Source organism: Patella vulgata, chromosome 2, assembly GCF_932274485.2.
Source record: "Patella vulgata chromosome 2, xgPatVulg1.2, whole genome shotgun sequence".
NCBI lineage: Eukaryota > Metazoa > Mollusca > Gastropoda > Patellidae > Patella > Patella vulgata.
The window spans coordinates 41324974-41344124 of NC_065880.2; the positions used below are offsets into that span (position 1 = coordinate 41324974).

The window sequence follows — 19151 nt, forward strand, 5'->3', positions numbered from 1 at the left end:
CCCAAAATGGGGGAGCAGCTGCCCCCCAGCCCCCCCCCCCCCCCCAGCTCGTACGCCTATGGCCATACATTCTGGGTCAAAATTCAGCCATTCTAAATATTTTAAATTATTTAACAATTCCATACGAAAAACATTAACCAATGATGTACAAGTACTTCTGAAAAAAGATTCTTTATACAAATAAATTAAATATCAAAAAATTATGCAAGTATGATTGTAAAAAAAAAATGGACTAGTTAAGGTGTACATACAAAGATGAATTATCTTAAATATAACACAGTGTTTATTATATTGTCAGCAGTCAAACGTTTCATTTCTAGAAAATAATATAGTGCATTCAAAATGTTTAATATATATTGCAGCAGTGTATTATCATATACACAAATACTAGTTGTTTTGTTTTTAATAAATACATGTAAGAGTTGCTTGGGGGTGATAAATATGGGTGTTTTTTATTATCATTTTCTTTTCACAATTTCTTATTAACATAAATTCAAGTCAACATTAATTTAATTTAATCCTTGTGTGGCATTAAGCGATTGAACACATTAAAAAACACAACACAGTTTATATGGAAATACCAGTGATTGTATTTCCAAATAAACTGTGTTGTGTTTATTAATTTAATTAAAAGTTAATCTTAAGCATGTTAATACATGTACATTGTTCTTACAGCATAACATAAAATCATTCCATAATCATTTTCATCTCAAGTTACCACCATGCATGTTTCTCAGACACCACCAGCATGTAATTACTAACATATAACTTTGATTGAATGCAAAATTATAATACACTTGTATGTTATATTGTTATAGCGATTATAATCATTACTAATGGATAAATATTGTGCAGTTACTCCTTGGCTGCACTGATGATTGAAAAACCATTTTACTACTAGATTTGGTCAATCATTCAATAAGCTTACATCAACTTTTTTGAACACTAAAATTAACATTAACAATAGTTTCATTACCATGGCATATTGATCCAAATTTGTTTGTGTGCTGAGCTTAAAAAGATTTAACATAATATATCAACATGTCTTTATAACGTAATACATGTAGATAAATTTTATATCAAAACTTAAAATAGTAAAATATTAAATATGTGTATGTATATTCAGAAAAATGATAAAATATTTTTAAATATTTTTTTCTATTCATTGTGTGTATCAATGAAATCTTTTATTCTTTATGATAACAATATATGATGTAGTTGCAAAACATTACTGAGTGATGTAAATGATAGTGAATGAAATGACACACTGAAACTGAAAGGGAACTTATATATGAAAAGTTATTTGTAAATAGCAAAAGGCAATTCAGATGTACCAGATATAAACTACTAACATTAAATTATGTGAGGCACTGAACGACAGTCTTACATACATTTTATTATTGCTATAGGAGGCTCATTTACTTATCCATTTTGATAATAACACCAGTATGTTTTTTGTTCACTGCAACATGAGAGATTTGAGATTGTCGTGTAATATCGTGTCCCTCACATCTTTAAATACTCGTTCAATATTGTCAGTGTCTATTGCTGTAGTAAAATGGTGAAAAAGAGGTTTAGATTTATCACGTCGACGAGAATCAAACATTTTTAACATAAATATTTTGACATCTTCTAAATTATGTGGATTGCCTTGAAATTCTTCAAAATAATCCTTAATGTTCACTTTCTTCACTTTCTCTGTCAATAAATCCATTTTGTTCAGAAATAAAATAATTGAAACATTCACAAAACATTTGTTGTTAATAATAGTCTCAAATATAAAACAAGATTCCAGCATCCGATTCGTCTTCCGATCTTCCATTAGTACTTGATCAAATTCACTTGATGATGCCAGAAACAGAATAGATGTAATCCCTTCAAAACATTGAAACCATTTCTGTCTCTGTGATCTTTGTCCACCCACATCAATAAACATAAACGGTACACCTCTAATATATATTGTCTTTTCTGTAATGCCCTTTGTAGCTTTCCTTGAATGCAGAATATCCTCTTTAGTTGGAATGTAGCTCTACAAAATCAACAAATAACAAATACAAAGGTACATTCATGTAGATGTAATTTAAGGATGTCAGCTTATTCTTATTATAATATCCTACCAGTTCGTAGGTCCCTAATGTATAACCATATCTATCACAGAATGTATCCAAAAGACTGCCTGGGAAAACTATTTTCTTGTGTAAATCTTGTTTGTTATCTAATTTAATGTTTAATTTTCTTTTCACAAGGTTTGAACTAAAAATTATTAAAAGGATTCTACAGAATATATTAATTTGAGGGGCTTGGATATAAAACAATGAAGAGTTATATCTGTATCTACCACCTACGCATTTTGATTCTTTGATTTGGTTCCTTGCACAAAGGACCTTGCACAGGAGACTTGAGTAAACCACATAGATTACTTTTCTGTTTTATTCATTTTTCATTTATATTCTGGCTATTCATTTATTTTTCATAGTCTTTATGTAATTATCTGCTTGGGTACTTTTCAACAACCCCAAACTGATTTCAAACATTTAGTATAACTATAAACCTTTGATTTGGTGTTGTATTTGTTATTCATTTGTATATTTACTGATTTTTACTATTATTATTATTAGATCTACTGAGTACTACATTATAAATTTAGTAAGCCTATCATTTTACTTGGAAAAATGTCAAAGATAAGGTCTATATCTATTATTTTTTAACTAAAAAGCACTGAACCAAACCATGACATTTGTATTTGACATAATATATTGAGCAGTTGATCTGCCATGGTAAGAATCATGACAACACAATCAATTATAATTTATCTTATGAATGTTCTTGAGATTTTACAGGTATCAAGAAAGTTATAAATATTTCATGATATTTTTGCGAAGTTTACTCACCTGTTGACCGATTCGATCCATATTCTCACAAAAAAACTGTAAAGAATCACCCTGAAAAATGTATTGACATGAATCAATTGTAAGGGTTTGAACATTTAGACAAGTTTCCACTAATCATGTACACCAACATTTAACAACAAGCGGTTGCCATGCAAGATACACCCACATTTTGCAAGAGAAGGACAGAGAATGAGGTAAAAAAAGAATTTTTCATACAATCTGGGGCCATAATCCAGACAGTTAGGATCTGATACGCGCAAATATGCAAAGGAACCCAGATCTTTGGGATATAAACATATATTTTAAGTTCATCAAAATTGAATAAAAATTCTGACTTCTTGAGGGTCAACAACCTTGGTATTAAATACTTTTACACTATTTGCGTATGGGGAGCGGTCATTTTGTCTGGCAGTGGCAGTTTCGATCCGATTTTTCCAAAATTTTAACTCAATTGTCAATCAGATTAAAGTTGTGACCACTAGAGAGTCCACAAGCTAAAAATGCGATTTTGCATACAATCAGGGGCCATAATCTAGTAAGTAAGGGTTCGATACGCGCAAAAATCAAAAGTATCCCTGATTTTTGCGTTATAAACATACATTTTAAGTTTCATCAAAATCGGATAAAAACAACCTTGGTAATACATACTTTTACACTATATTTGCGTACGGGGAGCGGCCATTTTGTCAGCCAATTTCCACAAAGTTTTGAACTCAACTGTCATTATTGTGTAACAGTGGTATATTAAACAGGACGTTACAGTCCAATATGCACGAAAATATTGAAAGGAACTGAGATCTTTGGGATATACATGTACATGTCATGGACAGGGGCTTGTCAGGCTCCCTAATATGGCCACCATCAGCAAAGTTGTCCATGGTACATGTACATGTACGTCCATGGTACATGTACATGTAGATCATTATCAACAAATTCTCTTGGGAAAGTTTAAAACAAAAACTCAGTGAACTCTTTCCCAAGAAGCTTGAATAATAATCAAAATTATAACTGCGCAGAACAAGATTGAAAATCAATCTCAAACTTTCTCCTGTATCAGTGTTCTTTGTAATACCCAAATGAAAACTCCCTTCCATCCAGCGCTATGTCCTGTATCATGTTCGAAAGCTTGTTTATAAGTTTGTCTGTAATTTGAGAGTTAACATTGAATTGGCACATGAAAATTTTTGAATTTGAATAGGTTTTTTATTTTCACCAAATTAACAATCCCGGCAAATTTGATAATAATCTGACAAGAACTGCATCATGTACAATATTCACAAGAAAAGTTAGACAGACCAACAAATACAGGTGGTGACATAATCATTCACATTAATTGTGAGCATATCAGGATAATGATTATTATGACCCTTTCTGGGGTTATTTTTATGTTTAAAATGCTAAGTGTCTTTTAACAAATCAAGAGTAACTTGGCTACATTTACACTTCCTTCTTCCCAGAATCTAAGTAAATCTATCATATCATTATCTTGAGTAAAGACTGGTATTAATACAGGAAAATATACATGATTACCAGTATAATATTAATATATCTTAAATTAAGTATTACCTACTTGGCATGTTGATAAGATTTGATTTGATTTATTATTTCCTAATGGCCAGTTGTTTACAAATCTAATACACAAATCTTAAATATATTTCAGTAGCAGTTATAAGACAGCAGTTGACCATTGGTCTTTTTGAGAACTCTTATCTGCCACTGTTGAAATATTAAATAATCACAGAAAATTGTGTGAACAACTCATAGAGATTATACAAACCAAACATATGGTCTTTACTTGCCAAATGCCTTACCACACATTATTCTTTTCTTGTAAATAAGAGGAGAGGATAGTTTATGTAACATGAGTCTAGATCAGTGGGAACTCAACACTAGATTACCTGAAAATATCTTACTCTAGAGTTAAGGTAGCATTTCAGCTTCTTGTAGTTAAATAATAACATGCAAATCTATGACAAATATAATACCTTCAAGTTCGATAGGCAGCGGATTAGGAGTGAAAGAGAGAGATCCACTCGACACAAACTAGGTCATTTTGAGACTAACACATGGTTCAATTTTATTTCAATAATTCGCTTGCGCGTAGGGTTTTTTTTAGCAGTGGGAGGAAACGAAAGACCCGTAGAAAACCCGAGAGATTGGACAGTCGACCCTACCCATTGTCACGTACAACCGGGGAATCGAAACCACGCCAGTTGACTCAATGACAGACTTTATGATACAGGGCAGGGCGCACATGCTAACCATTTGATTTAAAACGAATATGGCCACATCTGAACAATATCAAGATCAGTATCAGAATTGAAAAGTTCTATCCATCCCAATTATACCTATCTAACTGCAAGTTTAAAATAAAACTGAAGACAAACATATCATTGCCAGGCATTATATATGACCCCAGGAGCATTTTGAAGGGCGGCTTTCAAGTTTTCCAGGGAAATAACAATGCATAAACTGAAGGATAAGTCTAATTTTGATCTCTGGTTCCTCTCCATTAAATCTTCAATGATTACATGTAAATGCACAATCCTAATAAGTTTGAAAGATAGGTTGCCAGGCAACAAAACATACTCCCACTGCAGCTAAGTCGCCCAAATTGTCGACAAGGGTTGTCACATACATGTACTTATGCTTTTTAGGTAATAGGAGCATACAAGACACTGAAATCAATTTCATACAGATCGAATGTTCCCAAGGTTCAAAAAAGGAAACAAGGGTCATAAATTCGGAAGTTATTAACAGAAATTGCTTAAAGATACATTATGGGAGATTAATGAGCTATAATAATTAAGAGCCATTCCACGAGAAAACCATGCAATATCAGGCAGATGATCGAAGGTGGGGTTCGGCCGATTGAGTTCATACTCACAGGGTTTGGTTGACCCATCGAGCCTACTCCCCAGCCAAAGTCGCTGATTTCAGAAATCAACCGTTTCCGAGATACAGGCCGATTACGTTTTTCGGCTGATTTTTGTCATTTTTAGGCCAAATTTTAGTTATTTTCGTCACACTACTACCGCTGTAGCATGACCCTGGCGAACTAGTTTTTGGTTGTTCGTGATAGTCAGGGTCTTACCCTATCACATTATCATGGTCACCCGGTTCAAGTTCATTTTCCATAGGTGTCAGGAGACTACACAAGATACATGTCTGGAGATACCTGATATGTAATGTACCCTATCTGGAGCATGGTTTGCGATAAAAATTAAAATCAATTTATTTGCAGCTTGACCAGTTCTAACAACATAAGAAATAAAATCGTTGTCAGCTAATTTGCAAGAGTATGAAAATTTGTGTCGAAAGTTACCAAAAATTTTCTATAAAAAAAGAGAAATTTCAATTCAAACTTTTGAAAAACAGTCAAATTTGAAGTTCACACGTTGCTCTATCGACAAACCATATCTCATTCGAAAATATTAAAAAACAAAGGAGTTAGATTTGGGATTTCAAAAATTTTCTTGTCGGACATTTTACCAAAAATAAAGGGGTATAACTCTTATCATTATTTAAGCAGACGGATTCATACCACAATTAAAAATCAAGTGTCAACAAAATATTCAAATCTGCACGTAATAAAAATAGTAACACATCTTTATATTTGTACGCCCACATTCTCGTGTGGACGTATATTTTTTTTTTTTTTTTTTTTTTTTTTTTTTTTTTTTTTACTACACTTTATTTACGTCAGATTTCTACAAGCATATATTAAGTACATTTATATCTTAAATGATAAAATACATTATTCTATATAAATGGTGAGTCGCAGGGTTCCTACTATACACAGATCTAAGTACATAAATCCATCAATGGGGAATCGTTATGGAGGCAATCTGTTAATTCTTAAAAAGATATTTCCATTTATTTGTGTATAATTCTGGAGATATCTCAATCTCCATTTTAGCATGCTCTACTAAAAAGCTTTCATACTTATTAATATTGAGCATTTCGTTTCGTAGTTTAGCCCGATATATATAGAATTTAGTTAAAATAATTACATGATTAATGAAAATCCATTCAGTATTACTTATATAATTTGATTTGTTAGTTAGACCAAGGTGTATTATATGTGTTTTTATATTTATCTTTATATTACCACGATCTAGGATAGTATGAAGATGATTCCATATTATTTGTGAAAATGGGCAAAGGACAAAGAGATGTTCTACATTTTCTATATTAGATTCACAGAAAGTGCAGAGTGTGTTATCAACTTTTCTAATTTTGAATAATTTATCATTTGTGAATATAATCCTATGGAGATATTTGTATTCAAAACTCCTCAGTTTTGTACTAAGACATACAGTGTTTATTATTTTGAATATATTTTCTACGTCTAAATCACTTAACTCGGTATCTAGAATGTGTTCCCATTCTTTAATGGCTTTTGGCCTGCTGAACTTTGCTTGTATTCGGCTATCATAAATATTTTTTAAGTTTACGTTGTGAAAATGGGTATTATATATTTTGTAAAAATTAGTATTTATATCTTCCAAGGGAGTTCTATTACAATTAAAATTTGTATGTACCGCACTTTCAAACGTATATTGTCGTCGCCCCTGTCCACCCGTCCATCAACAATTTGTTTATGGGCACTCTACAGGTCACAATTTTATCCATTTTCAACAAAACTTGAAATATAGGTTTATGTCCCAAAGAATTCGGCTGCTGTCGATATTGGCATGTATCAGACCGTAACTTCACGGACTATGGCCCCTGAATTTACGAAAAATCACGTTTTTAGCTTGTGGACACTTGAGGTTACAATTTCATCTGATTTTGATGAAACTTAAATGGTATGTTTTCCTTTGGCGTTCGTCACTTCCGATTCAGGAAACCTGTATTACTCAGCTATCGTAGCAATGATCTCTGTGTTAAAATTATATTTGGAATGTGTTTAACCAGCTCTATCACATATGTGATAATGTATGGCACCAATATTGACAGAAATTGCTGAAATTCAATAGACCTGTTTCACAAATTTAAATGATGCATATAAATTTCATACATATCGGATGATAACTTTCATCAATCGAGCATTAACAAGGTTGTACAAAGTGAAACAAGGGCCATAACTCTAGAAGTAATGAACGAAAATTTAAATGACGCATGCAAATTTCATACAGATCGGTAGATAACTTTTAATGTTAGAGCATTCACAAGGTTCAATAAAGTGAAACAAGGGCCATAACTCTAAATGTAATAAACGGAAATTGCTGAAATTCAATAGGTTTCTTCGTTTCACTAATTTAAATAATGCATATAAATTTCAGAAAGATCGGATGATAACTTTTGGCGTTAAAGCATTTACAATGTTCAATAAAGTGAAACAAGGGCCATAACTCTATACGTAATGAACAGAAATTATTGAAATTAAATAGGCTTCTTCGTTTCACTAATTTAAATTATGCATATAAATTTCACAAAGATTGGGCGATAACTTTTGGCGTTAGAGCGTTCACAAGGTTCAATAAAGTGAAACAAGGGCCATAACTCTAGACGTAATAAATGGAATTTGTTGAAATAAAAAAATAGGCTTCTTCTTCTCACTAAAGCAAACAACATATATCAATTTTAAAATAACTGGATGATAACTTTCGGCAGACGGACGGACCGACAGACGGGGGCGCAGCAATATATGTCCACATTTCTATGTGGGCGTATAAAAAAGGACCACAACTCTAGAAGTGATAAAAGGAAATTTTAAATAATGCATGTAAATCAATACCGATCAGGTGATAACTTTTGTCAACAGAGCGTTCACATGGTTCAACAAAGTTTCTTTCTTTTACTAATTTAAATAATGCATGTAAATTTAATACAGATCGGATAATAACAAGGGCAATAAACGGAAATTGTTGAAATTTAATAGGCTTAATCGCTTTACTGATCTAATTAATGCATATAAATTTCATGCAGATCAGATGATAAAGCGTTCACAAAGTTCAACAAAGCAAAACAAGGGCCATAACTCTAGAAATTCAATAGGCTTAACTTTGCTTTACTAATTTAAACAAGCCAACAGTGAGGCTGATGTCCCCCGCCGAAAAGGAAAATAATTAGAGGACACATATAAATTTATCACAAATTATCTTTTACAAAGTATTGAACAATCAAACAGTATATCTTTACTTAAAGTCTAACAATCAAAGTAGGAGAGTTATTGTTTTCCAAAGTCTCGACCAATCAAATTGCGTATCGCTCTGCTTACCCTGAGCAGAAAATGCTCATTATCAAACTTAGTCAAGGTATTACTGTAATGAAACTATACACCAAGTTTCATCAATCTCACTTAATTAGAACTAAAGTTATCGTGTCCCAAAGCATCAACCAATCAAATTGCTTATCTCTGCTTACCCTAAGCGGAAAATGCTCATCTTCGAACTCCATCAAGGCATTGACCTAATCAACACATACACCAAGTTTGAACATTCTAGCTCAATTAGGAAGAGAGTTATCGTGCCCCAAAGTATCAACCAATCAAATTGCTGCTTACCCTGAGCAGAAAATGCTCATTATCAAACTTAGTCAAGGTATTACTGTAATGAAACTATACACCAAGTTTCATCAATCTCACTTAATTAGAACTAAAGTTATCGTGTCCCAAAGCATCAACCAATCAAATTGCTTATCTCTGCTTACCCTAAGCGGAAAATGCTCATCTTCGAACTCCATCAAGGCATTGACCTAATCAACACATACACCAAGTTTGAACATTCTAGCTCAATTAGGAAGAGAGTTATCGTGCCCCAAAGTATCAACCAATCAAATTGCTTATCTCTGCTTACCCTAAGCGGAAAATGCTCATCTTCGAACTCCATCAAGGCATTGACCTAATAAACACATACACCAAGTTTGAACATTCTAGCTCAATTAAAAGTTATCGTGTCCCAAAGCATCAACCAATCAAATTGCTTATCTCTGCTTACCCTAAGCGGAAAATGCTCATCTTCGAACTCCATCAAGGCATTGACCTAATCAACACATACACCAAGTTTGAACATTCTAGCCCAATTAGGAAGAGAGTTATCGTGTCCCAAAGCATCAACCAATCAAATTGCTTATCTCTGCTTACCCTAAGCGGAAAATGCTCATCTTCGAACTCCATCAAGGCATTGACCTAATAAACACATACACCAAGTTTGAACATTCTAGCTCAATTAGGAAGAGAGTTATTGTGTCCCAAAAAGTGTGACGGACAGACAGACGGACAGACAGACGGACGGACAGACAGACGGACAGACAGACGGACGAACCCATTTTAATAGTCCCCTGCTTTCTTCGAAAGGCGGGGGACAATAATGAATGTAAATTCAATACAGATCAGACGATAACATAGGTTGTTAGAGCGTTCACAATGTTCAACAAAGTGAAACAAGGACCATAATTCTAGAAGTTATAAACAGATATTGCTCAAATTTGATAGGCTTCTTTTTTTTTACAGTAATTTAATTTATGGAAATTCTTGATATTAAATAGGATTCTTCATCTTACTAACGTAAACAATATATAGATTGTAAACTGATCAAATAATAAATGTAGCCTGTTGACTGTTCACAAAAAATTGTGGATGACGGACAGACCGACCGAAACGTACGACCACATTTCTATTTGGACGTATAAAAACAAAACAATGATCTGTATGTGAAAATATATTGCACGATCGCAAAAAAAATCTCAAAACTGACATTGGATCTATTCAAATTAACAGAAGAAAAAAATCTGAAACTCTGACCTACAGAGCATTTAAAAGGTTTTGGTGACAAGGACAGCCACTCAAAAACATTGCTGTGCAATTAACTACATGTATGAATTTCGATCAGATACATGTACCATCTTAGGACTAGCAGAATAATCCCAGCAGTTATGAAAAAGATACCTCAGAAACTGATCTGTACAGAGTGTTTACACGAATTGTGAATGGACAGATTGACAGATGGGTGACAACATAATACATGCACTTACACCCCATGAAATATGGGTGTATAAAGAGATGAACCCATGTTGCTCTACAAAAGATGGATTCTAACCAGGTAGATTTTCATGAAAATGATGGGAAATCAATTTATTGGTAAAAGTCACTTTGCCTTTGAAATATAATGTCATTCTAAGCTTAGTGTATCAGTCAATGTCATACAACACTAATTAAAAGCAAGAGAAGCCAAGTACCAATGACTATGCTATTGCTATACAAAATTTAGGACAAGAGGAAACCAGGACACCATAAGAACATGAAGAATATAGTCCAAGTACATTTACATTTAGGAGTACATGTACTTCGCACTTGACAAACTGGTTTCATGACAATAAATGTACAATGTAGTCATCTGTTCGTTAATCATCGCATAAGTACATGTATATTTAAATTATTCCCTGAGTTGTTATAATAAAAGCTACCATTGTTATTCAGCTTTAACTTCCTTCTTCTAATCATAATGCCTGCTGTATACAGCAAAAAAGTATGTAGGTCAAATTTAACGTTTCAGGTTTATAATTTGAACAATTTGTAATACTTTATAAAGATGCATTATGTAAGATTTAGATAATGAGATAGCCATTCTTGCTATAATAGTTTAAAAATAGATAATGAAAAATGAATATAAATAAAAATTTCAGTCAAATTACTTTATTCTGAACAAAGTTATTAATGGTTGAAGGATTCACGATATAGTCTCGATTGTTGAGTAGCTTTGTTACGATAATAAACAAAGTATCGATTATCCAATTTTATATTAAATTATCAAATGGCGATCATGTTTCAATGTTTCAATCAGTAGAAAATAACGACCATCCAATGGTCTTGAGTTCAGTTGATTATAGATTTGTCATGTTAATAAAGAAAGGTTTGCAATAGGCAAAATTATGCATCTTGAACAATGTGTACCAGTAATTTTTTTTCCATTAACTTTGACCAAAAACTAACTGGAATATAATGGAACATTTTTAGTTCCCCCCCCCACCCAAAGTCTAAAAAATGGGTCAATATTATTTCTCATAAGCTTTTCAAAGTGATTAAATCTGTTTTAAACATTTCCTTCTTTAAAAAAAAATAAAATGGAGATAACAGACATAGAATAATCTGAAGAAAGTTTGACTTTTTTTAACATTAAGCATTAAGCCAAAATTCATTTCAAACATAGATACTGCAATGTTTTACAATTTGTAAGCTGAAAAAGATAGGTTGCCAGGCAACAAAACATACATCCACAACAGTTCAATTGTCTGAGAAGTCGATAAGAGTTGGTACATATTTATGCTTTTGTAGGTACATGTACAACACACTGATATCAATTCTAGGGCCATAACTCTAGAAGTAATTAATGGAAATTGTTGTAAATCAATAGGTATCTTTGATTTAGTGATCTAAATAATGCATATTATAAATTTAATACAGATTGGATGATAACATTAGTTGTTAGAGCTGGCTGTTTTTGCTATAATAGTTCAAAAAAAGTTAATGAAAAATGACTATATTGAAAATTTCATTCAATTTACTTTATTCTGAGCAAAGTTATCACTGTTTGTAATTCTGACAAGATGTGCGCATTGATTGTGTATTATCGTAACCATAGTAGTAGTACTGGTATATTCGAGGCTTAGCCTCGTGTCCTCATCTTTAAATTAAATCATTAAATGACCGAAACATTCTAATCTAGTTAAAATCATGAGTATCCGATGGCATCGAGATTTGATTATGGTCTTGTCATGTTAATAGATGTCTAATTAATAATTCACATAACATTTAGGGCTTAAAGACAGACCTGCAACACGCAAATTAGCTCTTTAACGGAAATTGTTGAAATTAAATCTAGGCTTCTTCGTCTCACTAATGTAATCAACTTGTAAATTTCAAACTGATCAGATAATAAATGTAGTCTGTAAAATGTTTATAAGAAAGTGTTGACAATGGACCTACGGATAGATGTGACGGCAATATATAACCACATTTCCATAGGTTAAAGATACTTTCCTGCGTACAGACTGTGTGATTTGATGATATATTTGGACTAAAAACATATTCAAACTGATTAAACATACATTATGTAAGAGCTAAATTTACCTATTGCAGGTCTTTCTTTAGGCCTGAAATGTTATCTTAATTATTAATTAGACATTAATTAACTTATCCAGACCATAATCTTATTAATCAACTCTCGATGTCAACGCTAGCCTGCAATGTTTACTGGATTATGATACCATTTGCTGCTCCACTTTAATTCTTGATTTAATCATGAAATCGATAATCGAGACTGTTTTTTTATCGTACTGACATTAGTAATGATGATCAGGGCTAGGCCGAAAATTCAATCGCTAAAATTTTGGTTCAGAGTTGATCAATTTGACTGAAATTTTCAGCAAATTGCCTTTACATTATCTAGTTTTTAACTATTATAGTGAGAACTGCCAGCTCTTTATCTAATCTCCCATAATGTATCTTTAATCTATCAACAAAAATTTGATTCAAATCACTCTCAAAATTTTGTATTCACGGGGGGATACCTCAAGCTATAAATAAATTGTAGATAGAACCCATGGTTTTCACCTAACTTCATTGAGGGAGTTTCCATTTTTCAGAATGTATTTTTCATTATTTACTGTCCATTTACCAAACATATTGAGGCCCAAGTAAATTTTTAATTTTTTTCTGTCAACTTCTTTTTCCACTGTTTAATTGCAGAGTAGTTTGTAGGTTGACACCCCTCTATGTTCCCAAAACTGCCTAACCATTTGAGCAAGAAATAACAACTGGTATTTTTCTAGTAAGATTTGGCGTCTATACTTTCCATATACCGGGTATACCAAATTTGGCATACTTTTATTGGAAATAACCACCCGATAAATACTTTCTTTAAAGGTCCACATGGAGTGTCATCTCTTAAAAAGACCATCCCTTGAAAATTGCAACAATTACAGTTCCCTAAATAAAAGTTATGTGTTGATATATAAGCTTATCTCTCTGCAAAAAGCTCATGATGTGGATGCCCATGCATTATTTTATGGTGTACGGTAATCTTTTTGTTCAAACAAGAATATACATGATATATGTATAATATATTGGTGTGAAAACATCACAAGATTTGATTAAAATATTACATGCTATACCAGAAATAGCTTTACCTGCAAGTTTTTTGTGTACAGTCTGCTGATTTGATATTACCAGATTCAACACAAACATGACAAAGTACATTTCTAAGTATAATTCAGTTATCCTAATCTATTTCTTAGTGTCAGTTACAAAAATACCAAAGAGAATGTTATATACAAAGTGTAAGCTTATGCAAGTAATGAACATGAAATTCACCACAGTAAGTCATTCGTTAAAATGCCTTAATGCTTTAATAGCCTCACATCATTTAATTAAATTACATTTGAAGAATTCTACACATTTAACATTGCTAAAAGCACTGCATGTGTAACATATTATAAATTTCTGCTGCAGACCTACTGTATTATATCTACATGTATTAAAAAACAAAATAATTCAAATCTGCCATGTGTCAATCATGAACAATTCTAATTTATTCTGAAACATCACATTTGGGTAATTAAACATGCTGTATAAATTGATTGCTAGTTGTTGTACTGAGTAAAACGACATTGTATGTAAGCTTTCATCTTCAATAGACGGCTTGATCTCGCTTTAGTTTAACTCTGTACATCTTATCAAGCCCTCCGCGTAATACCCCGCATATTTCGGCACTAATTTCGATTGGGTACAATTCCAGCTTGAGATCCTATCAGAGTGAACACCAAGTCTCATACTTTCCAGCTAAAATGTCTACCTGTGATAAATGAGTTGCAAAGTTCAAGGTTTGTTCAATGTCAAGGTTTCCGTGGAGATTGCTAAGTTTGATCTGAGTGTGTTTGTGTCACAAACTCTGATTGGACACTGCTGTTCACTTGTCTTCAGTAAAGGTAGATAACATAAGCGCTATAATTTCGGGAATTTCTGACTATTCTAGCAATGGTTAGATGTTGTAAAACTCTCAGTTGTTGCTTCAGGAACATGGTAAGCTTTGGGAATCTTCAGGTGTACTATACACACACATTTTTCCACAGTTACAATGTTTTCTTGGTAACATCTTTTAGTACTATGTATTAGGTAATACTATAAATACATTGTATCAAATAGTTCTACTAAGAAAACTCCCCAAATCACAAAATTAGATTTGTGCATTTTATCCAGAATTTACAATTTATAATCTGTACATGTATACTGTGTGAAAATGTAAGCTTATATAAATTAATATTAGATTAAGGTGTATGAAACTATTCATTCACCACTCTCAAAGTCTACAGTTATTTAGGTCAATGAAATATCTTTGGATAAACAAGCAAGAACAGGCTAAAAAAACAAACTGTGTACATGTTTTGCAGAGTATCTTATTCTTAAGAAAATTTGGCAGCGTACATGTTATCCTCTCCTACATTACATTAGAGCTAATCCCACTTAACAATGCTGTAATGGAAGCAAATTTCTGTTCCATTCCAACAGCTAACTGCATAACAATATCATTACGCTTTAAAGGGACTATCCCGATATCAAGAGAGTCTCAAACATAAAAGTCGGAGTACGTATGAAATTTAAGCGCCAAAATATAGAGGAATGCAATGGGGTATTTACCTTCTCTCAAAATTCCAGCTCAAAATATTGAGTCGTTTGGACGTGAACGTCAAAATTGCTTATCTGGACACGTAACCCTTTAAGATTTCGGGTCAGTTTTTTCGTTGGGTGACCTGATAATCGATTCCTGTTCCTTGAGAGGTCTATGTAGTGAATGACCCATGTGCTGTACTTGATAACGAAAGGTAAATTTCAACTACACGTTATTTTTATAAAATAAAAGTCTGGTTTTATCCAAACACCGCATAATACAGCTTGGGACACCGGTCTCCATTTCCAGACGAAGACTGACGGGTTTAAGTGGTTTGAAAACTTATCACAAATATTGAGTTAGCTGCTCGGCCCTCAGCTAGAGGATTTTAAGGGATTTTAACACAAAATTAAGCAGTTTTATTCTCCAAAAAATATCGGGATTAGCCCTTTTAAAACAGAGCTCCAAATTGGACCAAATATGTTTCACGATACCTGTATTGAATCGTGGGATGCCGAATCGATTTTTCACGATTCTTTTTAGCGTTTTCGCAAATATATTATGAACTTTAAAAACTTTAAATTATACCCTAAACTTTATTTGAAACAATGACACTTCGCAAACGATGTCCAGTAGTCTTGACATGTGTGTTACTATAAATAGCGCACAACCGTGATTACCGTTAGTTTCGTAGGTTTAGATTAACAACATTTTAAAAGCCTTTTCGTTTTGTTTCCGAATTTTGTTTGTTATAAGGCTTAGTTAATTAAACATACATATTTAAATACGTAAAACGATATTTTACTCTAGAATTTCTAAATTTAGATCGTAAATAAAAGCTCTTGTAAAAATCAAAATGGCGGAAAACACAGTCACAATAACAAATCCTCCAGCGAAATATAAATCTAAAGTTTGGGAAAACTTTGAGTTTTTAAAAGGTGACAACGAAAGTTGTTTGTAGAATATGAAAAACTATTCTAAAATATTGTGGTAATACAACCAATCTCAGCACTCACTTGACAAGACACCATAGTGGCGACTGTTTAATTTTATGTTATTCAAACAAAGTTTACATTACTAAATAGTAATCAAGTTTATTTATTTCCTGGTTTTTGTGACTTCATTAAAAACACAATCACATATTTATTTTGTTGTTTTATTGATAAATCTATGACCTAGTTATGAATCGCGATACGTATCGTATCATGGCACATGACTCGCAATACGTATCATATCGTGACTGGGCAGTCGCAATACCCAGCACTACAATTAACCAGTGCATAGCAGAATATTGCAGAAAAACTAATTGTGTGACAAACGAGGCTATCAACGCGGATACAATGTAAACAATACTGTTTGGAGACAATATTTTCACTGATTTAATACCTTAAATCACAGTCCAAAGTTTAAGGGAAGACCCCAGATTAAACGAAAGGCTGTCATGTTGCTGTACTTGGGATATATTTGATTAAACAGGAAGAATATAGGTCTACACACTCCCTCAAAAGCTCAAGTACTAAAAGTCTATCCAGCAATGGCCAAAGGGGTATTTCTCGGGCCATTGCTTCAGGAATATGTAATAAACAGCCTAGCCCTAGACATTTTATTTATATCTACATGAAGTGTTATAATTCACATCTTTGATGATTTGGTCTCATTCTTGTTATTTAATTATCAGGAAAACAACTATTTTCCCCAACCATAATGATAATGAGGTATACATCGATATCGATATTATTTATGTGTAGGTGTTCTACAGAGCAATTACTTAGCTCTATCTCTATCAAAAGTTGGAATTTACTTCAGTGAAAAGTTAAATCTCAAATGACAATTTATACAGTGATTAGGTACATGTAACAGCTCTGAATCTGGATCCTGATGCATGCAATGTCATGGTTAGCTGTGGTGTGTATTGGCCTAAATGTAATAAATAGCCAAGCCCTTGATATTTTATTTACATCTATCAAATCTAATGTTAACACATCTGAATACCAACAGCTTTAGAAAACTATGTTGGGTTCACTTTTTAATTTGCTATTTTATTAACACAAAACGACATGTTTGGGTTCAGTAGAATTTTAGTTTTTGTGATTTGATTCAGCGATGGGCACCCTCTACTATCCATTGCATTAATTATCGATATACACTTCAAATTAGCCTAACACGATAAGAAATATTGCCCATTATTGGGGCAGGTTCTCTGAACTTAGGGTAGGGTGACCCATGTACTCACAGAAATACAGTCCACCGCTGATAGTTCAAGACTAACACTGAAGCGTGCACATTCGCCTTGCCGGGACCAACTTTCTGACAGTATGATACTATAAATAGCCCTTGCACGTGCAATTCTCTACAAATCTATCAACTATTACAGCCGTAAAAAATTTATTGTTGACGATTTTGAATAGCAGTAAAATTAAGCTTCTTGGTTATTACAGCAGATTTAGAAATTACGTTCGTTTCATTTTTTAAATCGCTTTATATTAACTGTACCGTTAAGAGCGGCATCTTTTGGTTTAGTACAAATAATATCTCTGAATCACTCGGGTTAGACAGGAACATGATACCAGCAGTAGTTTCATTTTACTTTTACAAGCTTCTTAAAACGATTGTTGAGCTACCTAATGTACTTATTTCTAAATTCAATTTCTTGTTCTAGCTTTCGGTTATGTTTCGTAAAAAAAGTAGTCTTGATTATCCCGACCTGTCAATCAGACGTAGAATGGTCGATAGACTGGTTAAGCGAGACTAATTTCAAAACAAGGGCATGTAACCTATAATTTTACTCAAAAGTGTCTGGATGTTATGGACGACTCTTGGAACCAGTTTCCAGTCTATTATTTATACATGATTAATGGTCATAGCTTATTAAGTACAACATGATCGTTTATTTAGTGACTATAATTGTGTGAAACTGATTTGGGGCTTGGCATATATATAAATATTGTGGCGTAATTGTCGAGATATATGGAGATATTTATTTATGGTGGGTCACCCTACTTAGGGTACACATTATGTTGGGTAGTCTTCCTTCATAATGAAAAGATTGATCTACAAAAAGTATGTTGTCAACATTTTGGTTTATTTTTCTTTAGATCAGTTAATTTTGCGACCTATATAAATACATCATCAAGATTACCTACCAACTGAAACTCTCTTCTTCTGTCAAATGCTGCTCTTATTCCTGAATCTTTCCACAAACATTTCATTGGTTCAACATATTGAAGAAACGTGTGATCATCCAGTTTATTATTCCCATCAAAACTGAACACAAAATTGGCATCTTTAATATTTGCTTCGTCTCCCCATGGTATTCCTAATTTGTCCCTTGCATCAATCAAAACACGCATACCCTTCACAATATTGTTATATATCACCGTCTTGAATTCTTGAAGATCTTCGTTCGCGAAATCGACACCGTGAATGATTCGCATTTGTTTCAAAAAAGTACTCTTACCACTTTCACCGGCACCCAATAATAAGATTCTTACTGTTCTTCGGAATGTCATTCGGTCTTTAAGTAGCCGTCGATCAATGTCACGGCTTGTTAGCCGTTCAGATTTGTCTCTATCACTCAGACAACATGTCATGAGCGTAGTCGCCATTTTGCTCGAAACCCCGCCCATGACGTCAGAAGTAAACACGACAC

General features: G+C 33.0%; 1 protein-coding gene across 1 annotated transcript; it reads right to left on the reverse strand.

The window, feature by feature from the left end:
• Positions 1-42: 42 nt before the first annotated feature.
• Positions 43-19117, reverse strand: LOC126811803 (guanine nucleotide-binding protein subunit alpha-12). The gene is made up of 3 exons (XM_050537727.2): positions 18646-19117; positions 2892-2942; positions 43-2029 (listed from the first exon to the last, which is right to left on the reverse strand). The coding sequence occupies exons 1-3, from the start codon at positions 19105-19107 to the stop codon at positions 1460-1462; spliced, it is 1083 nt and encodes a 360-aa protein (XP_050393684.1). The 5' UTR covers positions 19108-19117; the 3' UTR covers positions 43-1459.
• Between the last annotated feature and the right edge of the window lie 34 nt (positions 19118-19151).